The sequence below is a fragment of the Suricata suricatta genome, chromosome 9 (genome assembly GCF_006229205.1).
Source record: "Suricata suricatta isolate VVHF042 chromosome 9, meerkat_22Aug2017_6uvM2_HiC, whole genome shotgun sequence".
NCBI classification, from domain to species: domain Eukaryota; kingdom Metazoa; phylum Chordata; class Mammalia; order Carnivora; family Herpestidae; genus Suricata; species Suricata suricatta.
The window spans coordinates 122111547-122139412 of record NC_043708.1 but is presented as its reverse complement, the minus strand read 5'-3'; the positions used below and the strand labels follow the sequence as shown (position 1 = coordinate 122139412).

Here is a 27866-nt window from a genome sequence, read left to right as displayed (position 1 = left end):
AAACATATACCATGCAAATGGTAATTAAGTGAAAACCAGAGTGGCTGTAGCTAACATATAAAATCTTTTAAGACATAAACTATTACCAGAACTGAAGAAATGGGACAGTTCATCAGGAGGAATAAGGATCATAGGTTGTGTACACAGCAAGAGAGCCCAAAATGCATGAGGCAAAAAACTGATAATTAAAGGGAAAAGGGGACAGTTTCACAGTCACAGTTGAAAATTGTAACATCTTGCAGTAATTGATGGAACAGCTAGATAAATCAACTAGAGAAAATATGAACAACATCAAATACATTGACTTAATTGATATTTTTGATAACTGCGCCCAGTGCTTTCAGAAGTTACATTTTTTCCCCTATGTACATGATTTTTTTCATATGCATGATACCAGGATAAAGTGTCAGTAAATTTTTTGAAATTGTAAGAATGTGTTCTATGACTAAGGTGGAATTTTATTAGAAATCAACAACAACAGGATATCTAGGACAGCCTCTGATGTTTGGAAATTAAACAGCGTTTTGAACTGAATGCTAATGAAAATACAATATATCAAAATTTGTGGGATGTATTTGGTGATTAGAGAGAAATTTATAACTTTCAATGCTTAGAGTAGAAAAGAATGATCTTAGATCAGTTATCTAAGTTTTTTCCATAAGAAACTGAACCCAAAGTGGCTCCCCCATCTGCCCTTTCTGTCCCCCAATAATCTCTGCTGCACGTTATCATGAGGGCTGGCAGTCTCCTGGCTGCCAGTGGGCAGACCTGCTTTTGGAGCTCAGTGGAAATGCCCCATGGCTGGAGCATTGTTGAAAATAACAGTGGTCTCAAATTAGGTGGCAGACATTCTGGAAGGTCCAGCAACACAGCTGCCTCAGGCTCTGATACTGGTTGGAGCAAGTGACACAGTACCCTCACGTTTAATAGGAGACCTGGAGAATGCGACAGCCATTTGGGCTTTGTTCAGCTTCTGTATATTCCTGGGAATTTTGAAGGCTACATGCATGCTGAAGAAAGACCACAAAGGACCCCAGTTATCCACAGTTCAACCCTGGCTGAACTTGAGACCAGATCAGAGCTAGGGCACACTTGTAACTTCGCTGAATATTGAATGTGTGCCTCAACCTGTATACTGTATGTCACCTTGGCAAAAAGTGTGAGAGCCTTCTTCATTTGAGATGTTTAAGTACAACCTCTGACCAGTCATTGGTCAAGGATAGTTATTTTTTGCCAAACATAAATTATTCTTGGGAGTGGTGCCGGAGGCCGGAATTTAATAATAACTAAGCAGAGATATAAGTGGCCACATACTGCAGAGGAGACAGAGTTCATATAATTAGCCTGTCCATTTCACTAAAACAAATAGCAACAGCATCCCACCTGGAATGGATGAAGATCACAATCAAGGGGTGCTACAATACAGGCTAAAATCTTCAGTTTTCAGAGAAACTATGAAACACGCGTAAGAAACAGGAACATACAGCTTATACACAGGAAATAAAGCCGGCTAATAGAAAGTGTCTCTGGAGGGGCCTAGACGCTATACTCAGTTAACAGAACTTCAGAGCACCTGTTATAAATGTGTTCAAAGAAGGAAGGGCAGATACTACATTCAAAGAATTAAAGGAAAATGTGGTGACAGTGGCTCATCAAATAGACATTAGCAATACAGAGAGAGAATTTACATATGTGTGAATATACGTGTCTGTCCCCAAATAGAAATTCCTGAGCTGAAAGTACAATAACTAAAATGAAGAATTCACTAGAATAATTAACAGCAGATTTGAACTGGCAGAAGAAAGAATCTGTGACCTTGAAAATTGATCAACCGACATTATTTCAGTTTAAAGAACATATTAAAAAAGGAACAACAAAAATAAAGCCCCACACATTTTTAGGACACTACCAGGAATACTGACGTGTGCATGAGGCATAATGGGAGAGCCAGAAAAGCGAGGAGAGAGAGAAAGAGATTGAAAAAATATTTAAAGAAATAAGAGCCGCAGCTCCCCACGTTTCATGGAAAATATTAAACTACACATCTGAGAAGTTTGGCAAACTCCAAGTAAGAGAAATTCATCTATATGCCTAGTAGTCAAATTGTGGAAAGCCAGAACCAAAGATAAAATCTTAGAAGAGCCTAGAGCAGTAACTCGTTGTGTACAAGAATTCCTTGATAAGATTAACATTTAACTTCTCCTAAGAAACAACAGTGGCCAGAAGGCAGTGGGATGATATATTCTAATTGCTGAAAACAAACTGTCAATCAAGAATTTTATGTCTAACAAAACTGTCCTTTGTTTTTCATACAAAAAAAAAAAAGATCACTTGTAAAGGTAGTGATTCAGGTATATCTAACAAGCAGTATATTCATTTCTATTGCTGTGTAACAAACACAAATATATGGCTTAATACAGCACACATTCATTACCCTACAGTTTTAAAGTGTTGGCCAGAGTGTTCTCATCTGTAGGCTTGACTAGAGAAGAAGTTGCTTCCACAATTACTCAAGTTGTTACCAGGGTATTTTCCTCGGGCTTCTAGGACTGCAGGCTCCAGCTTCTTGCTGGCTGCTGGCTGGAGGTTCCTGTGGTTGCTGCAGATTCTTGTCCTGAAGGCTTTCCCACCGGTACTCCTTACCTCCTCAAGTCAGCAAGGAAAGGCGCTACAGAGAATCTGCCAGCAAGATGGAATCTCATATAACATAACACAATCACAGTGGTGACAGTCCATCACTCTGTCCAAATTCTTGGGTTAGAAGGAAGTCCTAGCTTCTGCTTACAACTCAAGGGGAGAGGAGTACAGAAAGGCGTGGGACATGAAGAGGCAGGGATTATAGGAGGAGCCCCCTTAGAGTCATTCTGCCGTAAGAGTATTAAGTGTATTTTCCCCATTTTCATCTCTTAAAGACAACAATACAAAGCAAGTATAAAACTGCTGTCAGGCTTGTGTAGAGATACACTATATGTGAGAGCGGTAGCCCAAAGGAGGGTGAGAGGAAAAGGGACTGTATTGGAATAGTTTCTATATACTGCTGGAATTAAACCCAAAGTAAGAATAGGAATGAATGATAAAGAGAAGAGAAATCATTGGGATCGAAAATGGGCAAATGATGGGGAAAGTTGATTAAACAAAAAAGCAAAAAATGGGTCTTTAAATAGATCAGTAAAATTGATAAATCTGCAGTCAAATTGATGAAGAAAATAAAAGACATATAACCAGTATTATGTGTGGACAGATCCTACAGACCTTAAAAGGGTAATAAGGAATGTAATGGACACCTTTATGCCATTCAGAAGAAACGGACCAATTCCTTGAAAGACACAAATTGTCAAAACTGACCCAAGGAGAAATAGAACAATTTAATAGCCCTATACCAGAGAAATTTAGTTTATAATGAAAACTTTGCACTAAGCCAACTTTAGCCCCAGCCAGCTGCCTTTTCTGTTGAATTATTTCAAGTATTAAAAATAATAACGGCACTACCTAAACTCTTCGAGGGAACACTTCCAAACTTACTGCACAAGGCTTGCAGTGCTCTGATACAAAACCAAATAGACACTGAAAGAAATGAAAACTATTTATCAGTATCCTTGGTGACAAAGATTTTTTTAAAAGTCCTGGATGAAATACTAGCAAATCTTAACAAAACAAAACAAAAAAATTACATCATGGCCAAGTACTGTTTACCCTCGGAATACAAGGTTTAAGATATAAAAAAACATTATGGTAGTTTCCACTATCAATAGAATTGAAGTAAATACCAAGTGATCATTTCAGTGGATGCAGAAAACACATGTGACAGTATGAAATACCCATTCATCATAAAGACTCAGCAAACAAGAGGCAGAAGATAACTTCTAATTTTAGTATATGTGCTGCCGAAGCGAGCACAGAAGATAACTTCTAAAACGCTAAGGAAAGGCACCTAGGAAAAACTATAATATTCATCATAGTAAATGGTGAATTGCTGAGGCTTTCCCTCGGAGATCAGGAACCGGGCAAGAGTATATGCTTTTATCACTTTTATTCAACACTTGTTTAAATAAGAGGCCTGTGGATTGGCAAGGAAGAAGTGAAGCTGTCTTTCTTTGCACAGAATGTAATTGTGTACATAGAGTAGCATAAGCAATGAGGCTGTAACACTTCTGGGGCAGCTGCATGGCTCAGTCAGTAAGCGTCTGACTCTTGATTTCACCTTAGGTCATGATCTCACGGTTCGTGTGAGTTCTAGCCCCACGCCAGGCTCTGTGCTAACAGCATGGAGCCTGCTTGGGATTCTCTTTCTCCATCTCTCTCTGTCCCTCCCCCACTCACACACATGCATACTTTCTCTCAAAAAAAAAAAAAAAAAAGGTATAACACTTCCAAGCAAAACATAGAAATTCTGTGTGTTGTTGTGTTGGGCAAAGATTTCTTAAACGGGACACACAAAGCACAAGCAATAAAAAAAAAAAAAAGTCAACTTCATCAAAATTTAAACCTCTGCTCTTAAAAATAAAACCCAAAACACAACAACAGTATAGAACATGAAGAGGCAATCATGAGACTAGAAGAAAATATTTATAAAATATACCTGACAAAGGCTTATATTCAGAATATACACACAAATTATAAACTCAGTAATGAGAAAATATAGCCACTTGGTAAAATAATGCTGCAGTTTCTTGGAAAGTTAAACATGCACTCAACATGTGACCCAGCAGTTGTATCCTAGGTATTTACCCAAGTGAGATGGAATGATACGCACTTAGAGACTTCGGTGTGAATGTTCACAGCAGCCTTATTCATAGTAGTCTCAAACTGGAAATAACACAATTGTCCACCTGCTGGTGAATTGTAAATAAATGTATATCCATATGGAATACTACTCAGCAGTACAAAGGAATGAGCCTTTGATACACCTGACAACATGGGTGGATTTCAGAAACACCTTGCTGAGGGAAACAAACCAAACACAAAAGTCTACACACTATATGATTTCACTTACATGAGATTCTGGACAGGCAAAACATTAGTAGTTGCCTGGGACCCAGAGTCTGAGCAGAGAATTCACTGTAAAGAGGCAGGAGGGAACTTCTTGAGATGATGGAAATATATTGATTGTGGTGGTTCTTACATGGCTGTATACAATCTGTCAGAGCTCATCAACCTCTACACTTAAAATGGGTAAATTTTATTGTACCTCAGTCAAGCCATTGGAAAAAAGTCCTATTGGTGGGAAACATTTATTTATATATACTTTAAATTTTTTTCAGTAAATTTAAAAGAACTTCTTGAGACTATAACTTTTTAAAAATAAGTTGCACCTAAAAAAATTTAAAAAATTAAAATAAGTTGCACTTGGGAGGGAAGGAGGCTTGCTATAAGGGCTGCTCTGTTAGTATTCAGGGAAAGCTTTTCTCAGAAGGGACATTTGAGCAGATACAGATGAAGTGAATTGAGTTCAAAGAAATGTCTCTCTTAATTTATATCTAGGTGTTCTGTAGTTTCTGTTACTATTACAAATCCGATCTTTTTCTCATCTGTTGCATTGGCCAGTAATAATCCTTAAATTAGTCTTTGCATCTTCAATAGTCTCCTGTCTCCCATTTGTTAATTCCTTGAGGACAGTAAGTATACAGTTTTGTGTTATTTTACATCTCTTTCTTCTGTGCTGTGTTTCCAGCATTTGCTTACTTAATGCATTTTCATGGTTTTTACCGAGACTAGGTAGATCCGTATTGTATCTGTTAATCTTTGTTTTTCCTTGCTCGGTAGAGCACCAAAATGTAAGTAGCACCTAAAAAAGATGTCGTAAGGTGGGAAACCAAAGATGCTAGTGCAGTTTCACATAACATAACTTCAATCTTACTGTCAAATACAGGGAGTATAGGACACGCATAGGACTGTGTGCTGGCCCCTGTACAGACACCCCTGGTGGATGAAAGGTGGGAGAAATGAAAGAAGGTATTCTTAAATCTGACAAGTTAAGAAAGAATGTCGGAAGCAGCTCATTAGGTATAGTTTAGAAATGGAAGTCTTGGCAAGATTCATTGTTTCATTTGAATAAAAGGGATTCTTTTAGATTTCATGCTTGTCTTCACTTGGTGTACATAAAAAAAGGGAGGTAGGTATCAGATGTGAAGGCTCAGTGTCAGCTGTCAAAACGGAAACATTAGTAGCTCGAGTTCGTGCCTTACCAGCAGATGGCAGCAAAATGCTTTGTTTAAATATTCTTCCTTTATTTTTTTTTTAAGTTACAGAGTAAATAGGTATCATATCTTTTTCTTTTAGCAAAGACCAAGGCAGATGGAACACTCTTATTTCTTTAAATGGAAATAACTACCTTTGAGTACTGTTAGTTCATACTAAATGGTTTCAGAAATTCAGCTGATACAGCTTACCTAAAAATATTAACTTCTTATAGGTTTTGTTAGCAACTACTTCTTAATTGTCATTTTTATTCTCCATAGTATTGTAAATATTTTATGTATAGTCTTCTGCCTCAGACATTTTCCTGAGAGACACAGCGTCACAATATAGTTTGGAACTAAATAACATTTTAGTAAACAAAACTTGAATGTTTAAACATATGACTTTGGAGACTTTTTGTTTGTTTGAAAAACACTCATGAATTTCTCTTTCATGAACAAACCAGAAATTAAGGGTGTCGTTTAAGAAAGCGTTTTAGTCCTAGGTAGTTAGGTCTGACCAATTTATTTCCACATGAAATTGCTAGCCTCCAGGAAGTGACATACGTAATGGGAAGGAGCACGTCTCAAAGCCTGTTTTCTACCCGTTGCGCCGGAAGGCCAACGGGAGGGAAGCTATACAGAACTGACCCTTGGCTTCAGGAGAGATTGGGGGCAGGTGACAAGTCTGTGACTTGAAGGGTCACATAGTAGATAGATTATTGTCATTTTTCTTTCTTTCTCTTCTTTCATTCTTCATCCCTTTATCCCTCTCCTCCCACAACCCCCACCCCACTCTCTCGCTCGTGCTCTCTCTCTCTCTGTTTTTCTTTCCAGAAATCAACCCATTTAGGAGAGAGTTTTGGAACTGTCTTAGAAAATAATATTTATACAGTGCTGAGGTTTCTCCAAATTTTTCACACAATGTGGTGCTTAAAATTCTTGTAAAACAAAGAATCTAGAATAGTCTTTTATCTTAAGAAAACATGATTTATCAAGATCACTTAACATATATCTTACATGCTTTGGAATTTTTACAGACCACAGAAAATCTTTTTTTTTTTTTTTTTTTACCTAATACACCCTAAAACAACACAGCCTGCCAGACCACAGCACATCCGTAATTTAGAGCAGCAGATGTTGCTACACATGCTTCTCTTTAAGACCAAGAAACACAAGAGAAAATAAAACAAAAAGTTCAAAACAGAAGAGAAACATGAAACAATACAGAGATGAGAGAGTCGAGTAGCCAAAAGCAATTGGTTAAATTAGCAGAGAGGGGATGTGGCGATCTGCACTCCCTGTTTTTGCCCATCTATCTTTTAAATACTTTGTCAGTCATTTTCATTCTTTTAACCCAGGTTTGATAACTTTCTACCAAAATTTATTTTCCATGAAAACTATGCTTCACTTAAATTGAGGTACTCGATGTTCATTATGATGTTCAGTCATTTCACACTTTTTATGGAAACGGTCTTAAACGCCCTGTGCCGTGGTAGAGTGTTGTTTTGTCTTCGAGTCTGCTAATGTTTTCGTTTTGGTTTTAACCCTAGCCGATCCCACAGTTAAGGACTTGATCGGAGGCTTCACTGCTCTTCACTACGCAGCTATGCACGGCCGGGCTCGGATCGCACGCCTGATGTTAGAGTCTGATTACAGGAGCGACATTATCAATGCCAAAAGCAATGATGGCTGGACTCCCCTCCATGTGGCTGCTCACTATGGGAGGGATTCTTTTGTCCGACTCCTCCTGGAGTTCAAGGCCGAGGTCGACCCGCTCAGTGATAAGGGCACAACACCCCTTCAGCTCGCCATCATCCGAGAGCGGTCAAGCTGCGTGAAGATACTCCTGGACCACAATGCCAACATCGACATCCAGAACGGTTTCCTGCTGCGATACGCTGTGATCAAAAGCAATCACTCGTATTGCCGGATGTTCCTTCAGAGAGGAGCAGACACAAACTTGGGTCGCTTAGAAGATGGACAGACTCCTTTACATTTGTCTGCCCTTAGGGATGATGTGCTTTGTGCACGGATGTTATATAATTATGGAGCGGACACAAACACAAGGAACTATGAAGGACAGACCCCGTTGGCTGTTTCACTAAGTATTTCTGGAAGTAGTCGACCGTGTTTGGATTTCTTACAAGAAGTCACAAGTATGTAATTTCATTATTACTGTTACTGCATTTAAAAAAAGAAGTTCATCTTCTGAGGGGCTTTAGATGTTTTCACAACTTAAAATGACCAGGCACTAATGATTCTTATTAGTCCTGTTTGTTAATAAGTTATTAATATTCTACCTCATTCATCTGAAGTAAGAAGAAACTTCTAGATCACAAGATTTCATACAAATTCAGTGGTGTTACTGAAAGTAACAGGGATAGATAGATTGAGAGAGGAAACGGAGAAAAAGAAGAGAAATTTTTAAATTCACTAAGAACTGTGTTAGAACAAGGCAGTTCTTGCTGGTCATATGCATAGTCATTCAGGCTTTCATGGACTTCAGATTGAGGAATGAGCAAGAGAGTTTTGGAATTTAGGTTCCGTATCTGTGGAAATATTCTAGAATTTGTGCTTTATTGCTAAGCTGTTGCTGACCATTTAATTGTTGCTTTTCTGGCTTCCTGTATGTGACCCCACACGAGATGAACAACAGTGTTCCTGATTTAGGGACCCTAAATGCAGGTTAAGGATGCTAGGAGTTGTAAGAAAAGATTGTGTCAGTGGGAAATTAGGTGTCCCCGTCCCTGGCCCACGTGGCTTCCACGTCTGCCCTGGTTTTGTGTGGGCACCACTTCTGAAAGCCTGAAGGTGTGTGACCTGCCTCGGGGAGCAGTGCACATGTTTGCGTCGATTTTCCAACAGGGGTATTGGTTTGTGTGGACACATCCTCCTCCTCTTGTCGGGCATCCTGTGTGACTGACCAAGTGTGTGCCAGAGCGCAGCATCCAACATGAAGCTAACTGCCAACTGCTTACTTTTAATGCATTCCCCTTTCCTCTCCTGATTTGTATCTTTCAGTCATTAAGAAGGAAGAAGTTAAGGTAACAGGTACTGAGGGGTAGGGAGTCTACCTGACTGTGTAGATAATCTACTCCCCTGTTTGGAACTGAACTTGGGAGTAGAAATCTTATGAACAAATGGAGTATAATTTGAATTTTGAGTGTTTACAAAAAAGGAAAAGAAGACATTATCACCACTGGGCACCGGGTGTATGCAGACTAAAGCGTAAAAAGAAATCACACTCAGGATCTAACTTGTGCATCCAGTGGGTCTTTCTGTGGTCATGGAAATGGTCTATCTGTGCTGTGCAGCATGGCGGTTGCTATACACTTGTTACATGGCTGATACCACTGAGGAACTGATTTCTTTTAAATGTTTATTCATTTTGTGAGAGAGAGAGAGTGTGAGCAGGGTTGGGCAGGGGTGGGCAGAGAGAGAGGGGAGGCACAGAATCTGAAGCAGGCTCCAGGCTTCGAGCTGTCAGCACAGAGCCCAACACGGGGCCTGAACTCATAAACTACGAGATCATGACCTGAGCCAAAGTCGGATGCTTAACCAACTGAGCCACCCAGGCACCCCGAGGAGCTGAATTTTTAATTTAACTGTATTAACTGAAATGACATGTGCCCATTTGTTCCTGTGTTCTACCGCACAGGTCTATACCGTGGGGAGGTGTTTTGGGCTGACTGGTAGGTGGTCCCTTGCAGAGAGCATTTGGGGCACGCGACCTACGGAGAGATGGGAAACGTTGTGTATGTTGGTTCCTCACCAGTTTACTCTGACTCTTCAGATCTAGGCCACATTTTCTGAAAAGTTGGCTGTGAAATTTCAAGTGCTGTTTCAGCAAGTTTTCTAGCAGTCTTCATGCATAGACTGAGAGGGGTATTGTTGGAGACAAGATGACTCTTGAACTTGAGCTTAGGATTCTGTCATGGTAAATAGCCTGTGAAGTATCTATTATTCTATATACATTTTGACTATCTTTGTGTTGTTCTAACATTTCGTCTTAACCTCTCACTAGAGATTCCTGGTTGTATTCCTGTGACTGCCTTCAAGAAGGCCTATTACATGCATAAATGCCTCAGCTCCTTTGGTTAAATATTTCGCTCAGCAATTAATAGCATCAACTAGAGCTAGGTTGCCCAAGCTCAAGCCCTAACCCTGCTACGTGGGGCCGTGGGCAAGTTACCCGACTGCTCTGTCCCCCAGTGTCCTCTTGTTAGCATTAGGATAATTGTATCTGTTTTACAGGCTTGTCATGTGGATTAGATGAGTTAATAGTTAGAAAGCGCTTAAAACAGTGCCTGGCACATTTTAATGGCTATATGTATTTTTTAAAATAAAGTAGACGGGAGTGGATGAACAGCAAAGGCTGGCTTGCTTCCAATACAGCGAACCCCCTAGATTCCTGTTCTCCCCTTGCCTCCTAATTTCAGCTCAGTGGACTCTTACGTAGTCTGCATATGGAGACACAAGGAGGGTGGGGGCTCTGCCCTTTCCCATCCGCCTCACAGCTGCCCAATTACAGCACAGAGTGCTTCTAGGGCGCAAGACTGCTGAATTACAAAGAAAACTCACAGGTACCTTTAAAATTAGGAGCACCTGGAAAATTAGGCAGCATGGGGACGCCTCGTCGTATCTGAGATCTCCACCACACGTAGAGTGGAGCTGTGTCCCTGGTCGGTCCTCAGGACATGTGGGTCAGCAGGTTGACTGGTGGTTGGTGGCCAAGCGAACTCGGTGTGCTCTTCAGGAGTGAAGGGCCGTCGGCCTTCTGAAGGCAGCAGTATCTGTTACGTTCAGGTCCGTTCTTTGTTGACTCTCCAGTACGGTTTCCTGCCAAGAGAAAGTTAACATTTCTGCTTGACCTGTGCATCATTTATTAGATTTTCTTTTCCTAGTGAGTAATTATTTGCTAGTAGGACCAACTGTAACTGATGCTTTTTGGAGCTCTCTAACTGAGCTCTTTTGAAAGCCAGCATGAAGGAAGGTCGGGTAGTTCTGGGAGCATCAAGTCAAATCTGCACATTCCCTCTGGCCTCTGTGACACCACTGAGCACCAGGCACGAAGCTGTTGGCTTCTAAGCAGAGACCCCTGAGGTGTAAGGATGACAGGAGTGCCACTTGTGGTCTTTATTCAGGTGTCTTCTTCTGTTCATTGCACCACTGTGACTAGAAGCAGTTTGTTTAAGATGGAAGAGTTCAAGACCATTATAACCCTAGCACCTAAAAGCTACTGTGACTTTTTAGAAAAATTGTCATAAAAACTCTGATACACACCGCGTAAAAGCAGAATGGATTCAGTGGTGTAGGTGTAAAGCAGGATCTGCTGGTGCCTTGTTGATTATTGGTCGAGGCAGAAACCATGAAGAGCTACTGGTACTGTTCATCTGCAACCGACTTCCAGAAACCTGTTTCCTAGAATGGCTGGAACCCAAGATGGTCTCCTCCAGAAAGCCAGTCAAGTGAAGGAGCAGCTTCTTTGTGCTTTGGACCAGTACACACAACTAAGAAGAGCCAAAGATCGTACCTGAAGAATGTGGATCACCTTGCAGGAGGAAGGATGTTTTCAGCATAGAGAAGCCATTTTCTGTTCTTTTAGTTCTTTTACTTGAAAGAAAAAAATTAAAAAATGAACAAAACATCGAAGGTGTGACTGATCACAGATAGAAATGGTAGTGGGGACAGTTTGCAGCAGACACCTATTTGTTGGTAGAGCGAGGTCCATTTAGGGCTGAGGTCCTGGATAAGGAATTAAACAGCCCCTTGCACCAGGGCCAAGGCTCAGGTGAGGCAAGTGGGGTGCCTAGGGCACAAAATTTAGAGAAACACTCATTCTCGGGTCATACAAGTGCAGGTAATTAAAGGAGAATAATTTGTACATAGCGTTAAACACCATTACGGAGCTAAGAAGATCCTGGAAGCTCTGTGGGAGTGGGCTAAAATTCTCCAGGCAAAGGTAAAGAGCAGAACATTGTAGGAAGGTTTGCCCAGGTCAAAAAAGAAAGTAAACATTTATGCACATGAAAAGGACGAGCACAAGAAAATGTTAGAGCGCGTACAATATTAAAATGTCAGTAAAGACTATTTCATCAGTAAAGCTCACTCTGAGAATCTGGTTAAATAATAACCGAACTCAGCCTGAGCAGTTGTTATAATCGAGTGCTTCTTACCCCTTTTTATCTCCCCGTGCCATAATGTAAACTCCCCTACTCAAGGTACAGACGAAGGAGTTATTCAGAATGTAAAATCTTATAAAAGAGAAGAATTCCACAAGAAAGCTGAACCTCAGGCACTAACAAGGACTTTTAAACTTATGAGGGGACAAACAGGATTTTAATTACCTACATGCCTGGAATTTTGTTCAGAGAGAAGTAGCGAAGAACTTAGTTTCGGGGGAAAGCCCACTTCTTCATGCTCAGGCACAAGTCACACATGTGGTCTCTATGGACTGTCTTCAGCCATCCACCTCTGCAGAGAAGGCCTCAGGACTGAACCGATCTCGTACCTGCAGACCCTTGTGCACAAGAGTGGGAAATCGGAGGATGGTTTTAGAGAACAGAGTAGAGCGGCAGTAAACAAGATGGCTCCCTGCGGGAGAGCACCGCTTGAGCAAGATGGCTTCCAGCGGGAGAGCGCCACCTGAGAGGAGGCCACCTCCACGTCTGCTAGGCTGGACCGTTTGAAGAACAGGTGCCATGTTGTGCCGTGTTGTGCTGCCCGCCAAGGAAATCCTTTATTGGAAAGGCTTACTCTTTAGCACAAAAAGAAATGTTCTGATGGCAACTTGGAATCAAAGACTTGGGCCAGCAGCAAGGTCAAGTGGCTCTTGGAGGGTTGAGCTAATCACTCCTCCACATCTGTACTTACTGTATGGAATCCTCCTCTGCAGAGCTGCTATTTCATTAAGGCATCAGAGAGGCAAGATTTTACCACCACCATCACATATTTTCGTTAGTTTTTACAGAGCAGTCTTAGTTAAATTGCCTTTCTGATGATTCCAACATCTGTGTCATAGCTGAGTCTCCTCTGATGCTTGGCTTTGTCTCTTCCGACTGTTGTTTTTTCTTGCCTTTTAGCCTGTCTTGTAGTTTTTTATTGAAGCCAGACATGACGGATCAGGTAATAGGAACTGAAGCAAATAGGCCGTTAAGTGTCAGGTTCTGTGTAAACCTGGCTAGGAGCTGGGTCGTGTGCTTTGTCTGCCGTAGCTGTAGGCGCCGGAGGCTTCAGACCTTCCTGCATCCTTGGTTTTGTCTCCCCTCAGGACTTCGGGCTTCTCTTAGTACGTAGTCCCCCTCAGAAGTTGCGGCATCTTGGGGCTCTCTCAGATGCACCTGCAGCCCACCGTCCTCCCACCGGAGCCCTGTTGCTATGGAGGCAGGGTGTGGGGCGGCCAGCAGTCTGTAAAATCTCAGTGTTTCGGGGGGCCCGTGTCCCTGGGCTGCGGCCTTCGCAAGCGTTTCTTAGTTTGCCCCTCAGTCCCCTGCATCTTTCTCCCCCTGAACGTGCACACCCCTTGGTGAGACCGAAAGCCTGTGGGGCGCTGAAGTCAGAGAAATGTTCTTTCTCCAGGTGGAGAAAACTCTGGTAATGTCTTTCCCCGTAGAGAACAGGCCTTTGTTATGGAGAAGGTTCTGGGTATAGGTCACGTGGTTATTCTTTCCCTCCCTTGCCAGAGCCACTGAAGGGCTATTCACTGTGGGAACCTGGGGGTGGGGGTCCTGAGAGTGATACTGAGAGAACGTGGCGGGGGCTCTTGCTGTCCGGCCAGTCCACACACGGCCTCAGGTAATTCGTCAAAATTACCATCTAAGCATTTCTGCCAGTTCATGGCTCCGGCATCTTCCGTACCAGGGCGCGCATGTCTCCACAGTGACTCTCTGGATTTGTTCCTTTCTCCTGTGGTGGACGTTTGCCCTGTGAGGTCAGTTCACGGGTGGGCGGGCCCAAGGGAAGTCATTGATTTTGAGCTTCAACTATTCAGCTTTTCTTACAAGGATGGGAGTGATGACTTCCACCTCTTGATATGTTCGGGAGCTGAAACTGGAAGTCTGTTCATTAGTTTTATCGTTTTTACTGGAAATGTGAAAAATGTGCTATCCGTGGTCATTTGGGTTGAGTAGTGCTTTGCCCACTGAGGGTCAGAGGCACGTCTCTCCCATACACCATCCTGAAGACCCTCAGCTCTGCCTGTCAGAGGTGCTGTTTATTAAATTAGGTGTATCCAGTGGTGGAGAGAGGGGCTAACGGGTTCGGGACCCTGTGTCTGACTTGCTTAAAAATCTTGGGCAAGCCCCTGGGCCTCCCCGCGCCCCCTGGTTCTCAGTGCCCCAGTCTCTGGGGTCTCCCCCTTTTTAAAATTCTTGCCAATAACCACTCTTAAAGGGGATGGTTTCCTGCCTCTTGAGACTTTATTTTACAATTTATGTAGAACAGTGCGGACTCCTAGGGGGTCCTCAAGAACATTTCAGGTCCCCGTGCAGGCAAAACCAATTTCATAGCAATGGCATATGATATGCCTCTTTCACTGCACTGATGTTCGACTGGGTATGGGAGGAACAATGGGTAAACCTGGCTCCTCAGTGTTATTAATCGAGGCCGAGGCCGAGGCCGAGGCCCCGAAGGGTACAAGTAGTTCTTGTATTCACCACCAGGCAATCTGACTAAGGAAGATTCCAGTTCCATTTAGGGACTTCTTTGACGAAGCAGTGAAATTAATCCCATCAACTCTGATCCCTCTGAGTGCGTGCCTTTTTTTTTTTTTAAACTTTTTTTTTTTTTTTAGTGTTTTATTTTTGAGACAGAGAGAGGCAGAGCATGAGCAGGGAGGGGCAGAGAGAGAGGGAGACACAGAATCTGAAGCAGGCTTCAGGCTCCGAGCCGTCAGCACAGAGCCTGACTCGGGGCCCGAACACACGAATGTGCGATCATGACCTGAGCCAAAGCCAGACGCTTAACCGACTGAGCCACCCAGGTGCCCCTGCGTGCCTTTTTAATAAGCTGTGGGATGGAGCTCGAAAGTATACTCTTCCTACATTCCAGAGTGCTGTGATTGAACTGAGGAAAAGCACTCCTTGGGGCTGTTTGAGCTGAACCAACAACTTTTTTTTTTTTTTTTTTTTGTGGAACACCCATTTTTACCTGGAAGATCGACTCACAGCCAAACTATAGCTCTTTCACCTAGGACTCTTTGTTGACATTTCCTTGTCACCCTAAGGGAAACAACTGATTGTATTTATGGCAAGTCAGAATTTGAGCTTTCAAGTGACAACTAGAATTTTGAAAAGCTTGTGTTTGCTACTGTGACTTTGGTAGTTTCCCAATACATAAAAGGCTTTTTTGAGATCAGAGGTGATACTAACGAAAGTGATTTTCTGATACCCTCTAATCAAATGGGTCAGCATGTGAAAGGTCTCATAACCTAGTGAATCATTCAAAGGGCAAGATAGACCAATGGATATTAATGTGAAAGAGTACAAAAGGTTCATTGATTTGGTTTCAGATTTCCTATTGCAACTAACCTTAAAAAAAAAAAAAAAAACTTGTCGAGTTTTGGTGAAGTATCAAAGATAATGATTATCTCAAAAGGCTATGAAAATATTCCTTCCCTTTCCAATAATGTGAGGCTGGGTTTTCTTCAGTTACTTCAGTTAAGACCGCATATCATAGAATGCAGGAGCAGATCTCTGAATTCAGCTGTCTTCCATAAAGCCAGACTTTAAGACATAACTTGCAAAAACATGTAAAGCAGTACCGCTCTTCTTGTGAAACCTTTTTTCTTTTAGAAAGTAGCTTTTTTTCCCTAAAAAATTTAATTCAGGTGATAATGAATTTATATTGCTCTGTATTTTATTTTATTTTATTTTATTTTATTTTTATTTTGTTGAGATTTTATTTTTTAAGTAATCGCTACACCCAGCATGGGGCTCGAAGTCGAAACCCTGAGATCAAGAGTCACAACTTCCACTGACTGAGCCAGCCAGGTGCGCCATCCCCCCCCCCCCCCAATATTACTGTTATTTTTAAATGAATCAATGAATATGTTTCTCAATCTTCATTTCTAAGTATAGCAAATACCAGTAGATGTAACCCACAAAAACAAAAATTCTTTGAGGTGCTCCAATTTTAAGAGTGCAAAAAGGCCATAAAACGTAGAAACGTTGAGACCTAGTGATGTACAACCTGTCTATTCAAATTTTTAAGGACACCTTGTTAGCCTAATGTTTTTGAATTTGGTGAATCTTTCATATATTTCTCTTTGCAGTTACAGCCTGGATAAAGTGTGAAATGCTTTAAATTACTATTTACCGTATGCCAGCGTATTTACAATATAGGATTTCTAGAGATCAGTGTTTGCTGAAGTGTATCTAGAAAATTGTGGTTCTATCAGATGCATGAGGGTAAACATTCATTATTCAGATTAATTTGGAGGATTAGTAAGTACCCTGAATTCTAGATCCCACTTCTAGGAGAGTAGCATATCCAAGGTGCTAGAAGTCCAGTAAATTAACCATTTAACTTTTGTTTGCTAAATGGCTGAACAAAATTACACAGCATCTTTTATTTCCGTGGCAAGCTCTGGTATAGATTTTTTCTTATGGCTGAGAATATGCTATTTGGGTTTGTGTTTACTATCCTGAGGAGTCTGAGTTGATGCAGTGATCTGTGTTTCTAGTAGATGCTGTTCATAGACCTGAAGCAGCCACTCAGTGTGCTTCAGTGGTGCGTAAAAGGTAGGACTGGGCTGTATTTCAGATTGTATATTTTAAGAAAGTAAATGGCATAGATTTCTGAGAAAAAGAGATTAGAAGGGAAATGAATTGGGTAAACTGTTTGGGGGAGACTTAATCTTGTTGCTTTCTAGAACAGCATCACAGGTATTTAAAAACACTTTTAGGGACGCCTGGGTGCCTTAGTCAGTTGAGCATCCAGCTTCGGCTTAGGTCATAATCTCGCAGTTTGTAAGTTCGAGACCCATGTAGGGCTCTGTGCTGACAGCTCAGAGCCTGGAGCCTGCTTCAGATTCTGTGTCTCCCTCTTTCTTTTCTCTTCCCCTACTCACACTGTTAATCTCTCTCTCAAAAATAAATAAACATTAAAAAAAATTAAGAACACTGTTTTATAAACACTGCAGTAATCTGAAGTGTGTTTTTATTTAAATAGTCAAACACTATGTTTCATTGCAAAGTTAAGCTTTAAAAACCGTTTAAACTTTAAAAAATAATACAAGTCGTGACTTTTTTATTTTAAGAAAGTGATATTTAGGCTGTGGCGTTCTCTGCTAAATTTAATACAATGACAGGCATGTGAGCAGATGACCACATAAAACAACACCCATATATCATGTGCCTTATTCCTGTGTTTCTTTCAAACACTTCATTAATCAATTTCTTTGATTTTTTTGGGGGGGGTAGGGTGATATCAAAACAGTGTTACCTAGTATAACTCTTTGGAGAAATCATTTGTGTAACACATTTCACTTAAGGTGATTTTTTATTACTGATTCCCCCGACCCGAGGAAATTAGAAACTTGCCAGATGTCTACATTATTGTCTTGATAGGCTTTTCAGTGCCAATTACTAAAATCACTTTTAGAAATAACTAGTACATAGTTCTAAATCAACCTACACTACATTTTAAGGTTCTTTGATATAGAAAGTATTACCTTATTCTGACCTTTTTTTTTGTATTTATACTGCTTTCTGGGTATTTAAAAAATATTTATTTTGAGAGAGAGAGTTTGTGCACATGTGTGCATGAGCCGGAGGAGGGAGAGAGAGAATTCCAAGCAGGATCCACGCTGTTAGTGCAGAGCCTGATGCAGGGCTTGAACTCATGAAGTGTAAGATCATGACCTAAACTGAAATCAAGAGTCACTTAACCAACTGAGCCACCCAGGCACCCCTATATTGCACTCTGTTTTTAACGTAGCTTCTAGGGATTCATCACTTGTTAGGAAGCAAGATTTTGTTTAGTGAAAATGGAAGAATACGGGTCAAAGCTCATTTAGCCTGTGGGAAAAATGTAACCAATGGACAAATATCATCAAGGCTGATATTGTACATACGTGGATTCCAAGAGTTAAGTTATTTACAATACAGTGATGTTTATTTTAAGGTAAGCTACAAACTGCCATTGTCCTATAAAGTAAGATTTGTTGAACACATTTCACACTGAGTCCCTGTGCAAGGAATTCAGAGACAAGAGCAAAGCAATAAAACGTGTTTATGGTAGAATTCTAAAATGGGAGGCTGAAGTAAAACAAAGAGGCTTTGGGAGACCATTCCAGATGCTGACCTGAGGTGGGCAGGTGGTTGAAGGGACAGGCCAGATTGTACAAAGCAGTCCAAAAAAGGCTCAATCTTTCTCTGTTTCTTTACACCCTCCCCTCTGAAATGCCCAGCCTCTTCCCCTTCCCTCCCAAAGAAGACGGGGACCTTGTTGTGATTCCATTTTCTTTACTTAGCTGATACAAAAATGTTTGGCCTCTCTGTCTACCTAAATAAATAAGTTTATCCTATCATAAATGGGGTAGTGGTGATATCAAAAGGAGGTGGCTTAGGACATTTAATTTTCTAAATTATGCTGCTGCACTGGTTTTGTAATTTATGCTAGACCAGACCCTTCAAAAGCTGATTTCTGATTTCCTATTTTAGACCAGCCCAATTATTACTAATGATGGGCTTCTTCACCAAATGGGAAGACTAATAGCCCTTTGAACTGTTATGCAATTCCATTGTAGTTTGTTAGCGTGACACCTTACAGTGGTTCTGCACCCCACGTGTTTATGATTCCTTAAGTTATACTCTTTTGTGAGATGTGCCCCCCCCTCCCAGGTCTTCCCAGTTACAATCCCTTGGCCAAGGCAGTAGTTATTTAGCAGAGTAGGAACAATTTCCTGAGACACCTAGTAAACACGGTCCACGTGTGTGTTGAGGTATTTGTTTTTGGTTTTGGTTTTTGGTTGTGTTTTGTTTCATTCTCTTTATTCCCTTCCTCTGCCGCCTTCTCCTCTGCCTTGGCTGTCTCCACTCCTCTCATCCCTTTAGTCCTGGGGGCAGTGCATATTTTTTTAAATAATAGTTTATTGTCAAATTGGTTTCCATATAACACCCAGTGCTTCTCCCCACATGTGTCCCCCACCATGACCATCACCCCTTTCCCACCCTCCCCCTCCCCCTTCAGTCCACGGTTTGTTTTCAATATTCAATAGTCTCTCATGATTTGCATCCCTCTCTCTCCCCAACTCTCTTTCCCCCTTCCCCTCCCTATGGTCCTCTGTTAGGTTTCTCCTGTTAGACCTATGCGTGCAAACATATGGGTGGTGCATTTTAGAGTACATAGTAGGTGCTCCATAAGTACTTCTGAGTGATGTGTTGACAACAAAATAAGTACTTCTTTTTCCATCATGACCTTCCATTCCTAAAATGATATTCCTGAAAAGATAGCTCCTTAGTCTTAGAAATAGCAGTAATTATGAGGAGACCTTACCACTCCTTACTATTTAGCCTGCTTTTCAAAACCCAGCATTTCGACACGGCAGGATGAGTTCAGATCTGCATGTTTGCAGCTCAGTCGTAGAATGACATCCATCCCTTTGTCACTGCACGGCTGTTTACATAGCTAAAGTTCTTACATCTCTGCTTGACTCAAGTCACGCAGTGATTTCCGTCTCATTTCCATCATTTTGCCCAGGATATTTCCCCCTAAATGGATTACCACTTGCTCCCGTGGTGTGAGGGAGGTGCCTTCCTATCTTAACACCAGGAAGATGGAGACCTCAGCTTCCACGAAGAGCCCTCTTCCTTTCTGGGAAGGAGAAGCAAGTGTTATCCTTACAAATATTTAAAAATTACTATTTTAACATTTCTTTACTGAATTATTAAATAGCTCTTACTATGCCATAAGCATGTTAGCAAAATTTACTTTTTATGCCGGTATAAAGCCTGTGATGTAGGTGTTGCCATCCTTGGTTCATGGATGAGGAATCTGAAGCAGGTGACTAAGTGGCCTGCCTAGGATCACACAGGCTGGAAGTGGTGGGGCCAAGAGTCAGACCTGGGGTATCTTGTTCCCCAAGGAGCAGATGCTTTTAACCACTAAGGTAAACCCCTCCCATTCAAGGCCATTCTGCAGACAGGGATTATACATAGTCAAGAGAGTTCTAGAAAAATCAGATTCTCCCAAGATAGGCAAAGATTGCCACAGCATAACACACTGCCTAAGGAGAAGAAAAATCAGTAGCAAATTGAGTAAAACTGTCTGATATTTAGTCATAGAAAGTACATCTCTCCCTGGGAAAAGCCCATGTGGAGGTGCCTTCTGAGGATGATAGTATTTCTGTAGCTGCGTCCCTTGGATTAAAGTTGCTAGCTTGGGGCGCCTGGGTGGCTCAGTTGGTTAAGCGTCTGGCTTCCGGCTTCGGCTCAGGTCATGATCTCATGGTTCATGGGTTCGAGCCCTGGGTCGGGCTCTATGCTGACAGCTCAGAGCCTGGAACCTGCTTCGGATTCTGTCTCTCCCTCTCTGTCTGACTTTCCCCTGCTCGTCCTGTCTCTCTCTGTCTTTCAAAAATAAATTTTAAAATTTTTAAAAATTTTAAGAATTTTTAAAAAAATAAATAAAGTTGCTAGCTTATCTTTACCTTCATGCATTTTATAATAGACAGTGAGGAGAGCCAGTATTCTCTCTGTGGAATCTTCTTAACCAGATCATTAAGGTATTTACTACTTTCCACATTACAGCAGGGGACAGTATTGCCAAACTTTCTGCCACTGATAAAAGGCTCCCCTTTCCTCCAGCTTCTGGTAACATTTTAAAATGTTCTTTTAGGCCCAAACAGCCTCCTTAGAGCCCTTCCCCACCACCTGGTCCCAGTGATAAAGCCACATATTTTAGATTTTTTTATTTTTAATGGCAACACCCTACCTCCAGGTCCCAGGATCTCAGTTATCTAATGCTACAAATTGTGGTGCCTTAACACAGTAGTGGTGGATTATTTTGCTTCTCTGCTCCATCTGGAGTCACTTGACTGGGTCCTCTCCTCTTTCAAAATGGTTCACTCCAATGGCTGGCAATTCGGTGCTAACAGTTGGGAGCTCACCCAGCGATGTTGGGCAGTGAGTGATCTCAGTTCCTGTGTATTGACTGCTTGGACTTCTTCGTGGCACAGGGGTAGCTTTGTTTGCAGAGTGAATGTCCCAAAGGCCGGGTGAAAGCATGTCCCCTTCTGTGACTTAGCCATAGCAGTCATATAGCATCACTTCTGCCATAGTTTCAAGGAAAGGGACGCTTAATGGCGGTAGTTCTCAGTCTGTACCAAAAGCATGAGGCATAGGTGAAGTTGCGGTTACTTTGGGAGAGCATGGTCTGCCACAAAACTGAAGGATCAGAAGATCCCCCCCTACATAATCCTTTGTTTCCTTCCATCCCTTCTTTTTTCCTTAGCTAAGCAAATTCCAGTAACATAGTTTTTCTACTTTAAGATGATATGTTTTCATTTAAGTGCGCATGTATACTCCTACGTGTCAACTTTATCCTCACCTGTTTTTTTGCCTGAATACATTGAGCTTATTCTTTTTATTAATATTCCATTTAAAAAACCTGCCATCTAATCGGAAAATCAGATTCTTTATTTTGATAAAAAAGAAGGTTCGTATCTAACTCCTATTCTGGTTTGCATTTGCAGATCAAACACTGTAAGCATTTATTGAAAAATGGCAATGATAATTTATTCCCTTCCTAATGGTAGCCCATGAAGGGTGGTGAAAAATAATTCAAAACAGGTTAGAAAATGATTTGCTGTTGACATGAGTGGGTTTCGCAATGAGTTGGCTGGTCTTTCCCTATGGACAAGCCTGTTAAGTATTCATTCATTCAACGAGTATTTATTGAGTATTGTGTCAGGCTCTGGACTTCATTGGCAGCCAGAAGTGGCCTTGCCCTCGTGGAACAGGTCGCAGAATGGACAAAATGGGCATTAATAGTCACCAAATGAATGTAAAATCATAACCTTATTCAGTGCTGAAGTAGAAGGGCGCTCTAGAGTATCTGATGGGGAACCTGCCTTTGTCACCCCTAACAAAGTGCTTTTTTAGCAGAGATCTGGACAATGGAGAAGACAGATCTTGGCAAGAGACGCATGAGTGTGTATGTATCACAGCCTCACGTAGATCACAGGGCAGTATCCGTAGATACGCATGCACCTGTTGCACAGGCATTTCCAGGAAAGCAGTAGCTTCTGCAATTCTGTCAAGAGACCGTGTGTTAAGTAACTCTTGGAGAGCACATGTTCATGCAGGCTTTACAGAGCAAGAGCAGTTTAAGGAGCCTTTTTCATTTGTGAAGAATTACTTAATTTTGAATGATGGCGATTGCTACAAACAAGGACAGTTCAAGTAAGGGGTACAAAGTACGAGGAAAGCAGTGGTTTCCCACGTATGGCCTTAAGACCCCTTCCCCATCTGAGGTCAGAACGGTTTTCAGAAAAAGGTAGACGTGTTCCTTCTCTCATGAGTGTAAGTGGACTTTTCCAGACACGAGATGATGTGATTTTAGCACAGCACATTGAGTGTAGAATCACGTATAAGAACTCCACTATCATCTATTAAGCCAGCCCTTTAAGAACTTTGCAAAAATGTGAAAGAATGTCATTCTTTTTACTGTTTTCTTAAACATTGTTATTCTTGTGCCAGTGTTATTTATGGCAATGTGTAATGAGCTTATCTTTATCTTTTTTTAATGAATAAGCGTTTCTAAAGTTTGCTTTACCTCCTAATGTGATAATTATTGATAGATACAGCCCACGTACATGGAAGTTCTTTCGGGTCCTTGAAAAAGTTTTAAAATGCCAAATGGTTTTGAGACCAAGAAGTTGTGAGGACCGCTGAAGTATGGCATTCTACCTGACTTTGAGCTTATTACTTAATCTCTCTGAGACACAAGGAGTCTGTAAAATGGGGATGATGATCAAAGCACTTCCCTCATAAAAGGATGAAACGAGTTAGGGTATGTCGAGAGCTTATAGGAGTATGTGACACGGAGTAAGCATTCAGCATGTTAGCTTTTGTTATTATTACCATTTAATATGGAAGCAGAATTATGTGAATCCAAACACGGCTGAGGCACTGCTGCTTTGAATTCTTGCCTGCGTTTGTGGTCATCAAAATCATTTTGGTAAAAGAGTATTCCAAAGTGAAAGAAACTGGATTTTGTAATTTTTCTTTTGAGCGGCAGCAGCAGTTTTTATTGGCACATGGTCAGGGTGTGAGGTTACGCAGATTGAGAGCAGCATGGGGTGCTTTTTCCACCTGCCTCCTGTCCTCGTAGTCCAGGCCCTCATGCCACAGCCAAGGTTTGCCGTGTCCAGAATCATGGTAAGCAGGTGCACAGATGGAGTTTAGGAAAGCTCCCAGGAGCCCGTGCTGTATGTCTAGACTCCGGTGTCCTAGACCACCAGTGAGCTCCAAGGAGGGGCTGCATTAGACAGCATTTCATTGGGCCCCCTCACCTTTCAGATGGAGAAACTTTGGCCCAGAGGGGTGATTTGTTCACACAGACTCCCTCAGCATATTAGGGGCATCCCAGGATGAAAACCGGCATTCTGGTTTGTAATGGAAAGAATACCAGCTTTAGAATCAGAAGAACTGGTTTTAATCTCTGCTAAAAAGCCTTCGTTGGTCATCTGACATTGAGCAGTTTACTCCCATCCTTAAGACTTCGAGTCCTTATATTTGTAACATAGAGGTGAAAATGTCCATCCTCCCAAGGTGGTGAAAAGCATCCAATAAGCATCCCATGAAGGTACCCGAGATGTGTCCTCTCAGCAAGAGTCTGTCTGATCCTTTGCATGTGAAGTCCACAGAGGGGCGTGCCCCTGAAATATTCAGAACCGAAAAAATTGCCTTAAATATTTTACTTGTAGCTTTGTAACAGTTTCTTTTTTTCTGTCTTTTTAGGACAACCCAGAAACTTACAGGACCTGTGCCGAATTAAAATTCGACAATGTATAGGCCTTCAAAACCTAAAGCTACTTGATGAACTACCAATTGCCAAGGTCATGAAAGACTACTTAAAACACAAATTTGATGATATCTGATGTACACAGAACTGTGAGCAAGATTAGGAGTTATATTCCAGATACTTAAAAGGCTTTTTGCCTTGCACAAAGTATATCCTATGCAATTTCTGATTTGCTGTGAAGTCAGAAAGCAGGTATACACTTTTAGGTTTTTTTTTTTGTTTGTTTGGTTGGTTGGTTTTCATGGTAGGGGAGGGATTTTTTTTTAATATATATATATAAACACACACACACACACACATACACACACCATATGCTTGAAGGTCTTAATTTGGTTTCTTGGTCCAAGTTTAAGAGGTCCAAGCTCTTTATACAATGTTGCATTGACAAAACTTGTTTTCCCAAAACGACACATGCAGGGCTGATGTGGAGAATTTACCCTTTCTGAATTTATGGTTTTATGGGTGCGTGCAACAGTATGGACCAGCAGAGCACTTGTCAAGATTTGGAGGCACAGTTCCACCCAGGGGGGTCCTGGGTTCTACTGGAAAATGCCCGAAGAAATTTTTAAAGTAACGGATGCTGTCACCTTGTTCCTTTTTAATGAGTACAAATCGGTGGTTTCAAACTGTTCCTTTCCTAATTAATGTAGCTTTCAGAGAACATAACCCAGTACCTCTGCTTTCCTGTTGGTGTGCTCTTGTTTTTTAACTTATTTTTTTAACAACTGTAGTACACTACCCAGAGACATTGGGTCTCAACTTCTGTCTCTAGTTGAATCGTGCTTTAAAAAAAAAAATTAATGGAAAAAGAAGATAACTTTATAAAGCCAGTGTGTTCTGTTTTTAAAACAGTGCCTCCGTGCAATACTCTTTCTGGTGTATTTTATCCATTATTTCTCTTGATGTTTCTCATTCCACGGCCAGCTCTGACATGCCCACAAGGGCAGGAACCGCTACTTTTAATTTTAATTGCAGAACCATGGTGTGTCCGTTGCAGTTTCCATTGTAAGCTTTGTCGTTCACTTTAAGCAGAAAATTTCATATCCTGGGGGTAGAGTCTTCCCTAAAAATAGCCCACAATATTGTCAAACCATTTGGCTTCACCGGTTCAGTAATTTGGGGTGGTTTCATGGTGTTTCCTTTTTTGTTTGTTTGTTTGTTTTTTTACTTCTTCCTAGTTTAAAAAAAAAAAAAAGATTTCTAAAGGGAACAGTTTTGAATGGGTGTGCAGTTCTAAGTCTGGTTAATTCCTGTTAAGCTAATTAAGCAATTCCTATTCATTTTAAGGGTATGCGCAGTGAAACTCTTCTGGATGGTCGTTTTATTTTCTGGGTTGATGGGGCATGTTAGCAGTGTAAACACAGTTACGATAAAGTGTAACCACGGGAAGGGTTCCAGAAGCAATAGGGATCTATGATGATGCCCTTGGAGATGTGCTCTGTGCTCAATCTGTCATATTGGTTTCAGAAGAACCTTTTCAAATACCCCAGTATTGTTCTTAGTGCTTTGGGAAATTTCAAAATATTTACACACTAGTAATAAATTTGTTATCAGAAGTTTACAAGATGAAGGGCTTCTCTCTCGTCTGAATTTCTAGTTTTATAAATCATTCAGTATAAAACGTTTTCACCTGGAAGGTATGCGCAGCATTAAGCGTCTACTCTGGCCAGCAGCGCCATTTTCTCAAGCACAAAGTCCGTTCTCGTGGACGCGGAGTAGCTTCGGTGTTGGGAGTATCTGATCTGCCGTAGCATTGCACAGGTTTCTGAAGAACAAGAATGGGCAGCTTCAGAAACTGATTTGGGGGATCGCTGATGGTGGGAGGGTACACAGACTCTTTTGCGGGGAGCTAGTGAGAGCCTGGCCAGTTTTACAACCATTCCAGAACAAACTGGAACCTGATGCATAGAAATGGGCGGTCTCTGTCTCCAGAAAGTTATCTTCCAAGAGCGAGTCCCTTGTGGAACTGAACTGTGTTCTCATTCTTTCAGCCAGTGCCCAGGTCAGAACTGACACATTCTTGCAGCATCAGGGACATGGCATGGCCAGAGATGAGCTGAGTGTTACTTCCCCCTCAAATCTCAGGCCCAGGGAGACGAGGGCGGGGAGGGCGCCAGGGACCCTGAACTCTGAGCAGTGATATTAACGTTCCCTTCACACAGGGCTTCTTTCCTCAAATGTGTGTGCTCATTCATTCAGGTAGGTTAAAATGATTTTCTTTTTCCAGCCATCCAGAGGTTTCCAAACTAAGTTAGCCACTGAATTTGAGTCAGGGAATTCCAAGGAAAAAGAGGAGATTAAGGTAAATTCTTTGTTCTGTATTGCTGCTGCGACTTTGGGAAAAAATTAAGAGAGCTCCTCCTGGAATTGAAATTTCTATTTGATGAAAAAGTGGATAATTCCGTTATTATTGTTTGGAGCTTAAAGAGAATGTTTTGGTTTTGTTAGTAAAATCCCAATCACATATCCTATTCAACCATAACTAAAACTTCAGTCTCGAAGGTGGTAACCGGTAGAATATAAGGACGAACGTGCAGGTCTGCATTTGAACTCAGCCGGCAGGAAGGGATGCATTCTGTGGTCCCATCATGAGTAGAGAGAGCAAGTCTTTTCAGAAGATCAACTGATGGATTTTTCCCGAATCTTCACCACAGTGTTCCAAATATTATCAGATTTGTCACGGAGTCTTCTATGTTCCTTTTGAAATTTATTGTTTAAGCCTATTCCTAAACCTTTATAAAAATATATTTGGCAAGTACACCAAAGAAACCAGCTCATAAAAGATTATGATCATTAATGAACTGCCAACCTCATCTTTTAAAAACGGAAGATTTTTTTGTGTGTGTGTAAATATTTGTGTTTATAAATGTACAGCAGAGTTAAGAGTGTTTTTTAGATTATTTAATTCCCATATTTCTAAACTATTTACTACAGAATAATCCACACTTGTTAGTTTGGAGGACTTGACTGTTTTGTTTTTTTAATTCATTATCAGTCATGCTTGGAACAGCATTTCCGCTAGAGAATTCGGTGTTCTGGCAGGAGAAAGAGTCCACATCTGGAGGCTGAGGAGTCTAGAGTGATTTGTCAGACGCACACCCTAAGAGACAAGAATGTATAGTTTCATTAGCAGAGCGGACCATATGCAAACGGAGATTCTAACTTTCCTGCAGAATTGCTCAGTAGCCCAGAATGTGATTGGGATGAGGCCCTTTGCCCACAAATTTAGCTTTCATGTAACTCCTAGTGTTATAATGTATTTTGTTCTTCCTTTGTAATGTAAGTTTTGCTTTGGGTCAATTTGAATTAAAAAAAAAACTTAAATCTGGTTTAAAACCTATCAGAATTGTGTTTTATTTCTAGTCTGCCTTAGCTTTTTGATACTTTGGGCTGTTTGGCGAAAAGAAAACGAAGCTCTGTCTTTCGTTCATCGGCATTTTAGGTCACTGGGAGTCGTGTGGAGAGCGCGATCCAGAAAACAGCCCCATTTTAGATCAGAGAAGGCAGTTCTCGCCCCCTCCCCCAATCACTTATTTCCCTGTATTCTGCACCTACCTCCACAAAAGACTGTCGCATCCTTGAGTGTGTTGATTGAACCCTGAGCCCCGTGGGGCTGAATTCATCTCTGCCTTATGCCTGCCACACCTTAACTGAGCACAG

The 27866-nt window shown here is 41.3% G+C and overlaps 1 protein-coding gene across 1 annotated transcript in view; it reads left to right on the top strand.

Annotated features, from left to right (window-relative positions):
* ASB7 (ankyrin repeat and SOCS box containing 7) overlaps window positions 1-27546 on the top strand; it is a 51331-nt gene extending 23785 nt beyond the window's left edge. The window contains exons 5-6 of the mRNA XM_029952411.1: window positions 7730-8335; window positions 24143-27546. Coding sequence (XP_029808271.1) covers window positions 7730-8335; window positions 24143-24282 — 746 coding nt within the window. The 3' untranslated portion in view covers window positions 24283-27546. The remainder of the gene's footprint in view (window positions 1-7729; window positions 8336-24142) is intronic.
* The last annotated feature ends 320 nt before the right edge of the window (window positions 27547-27866 follow it).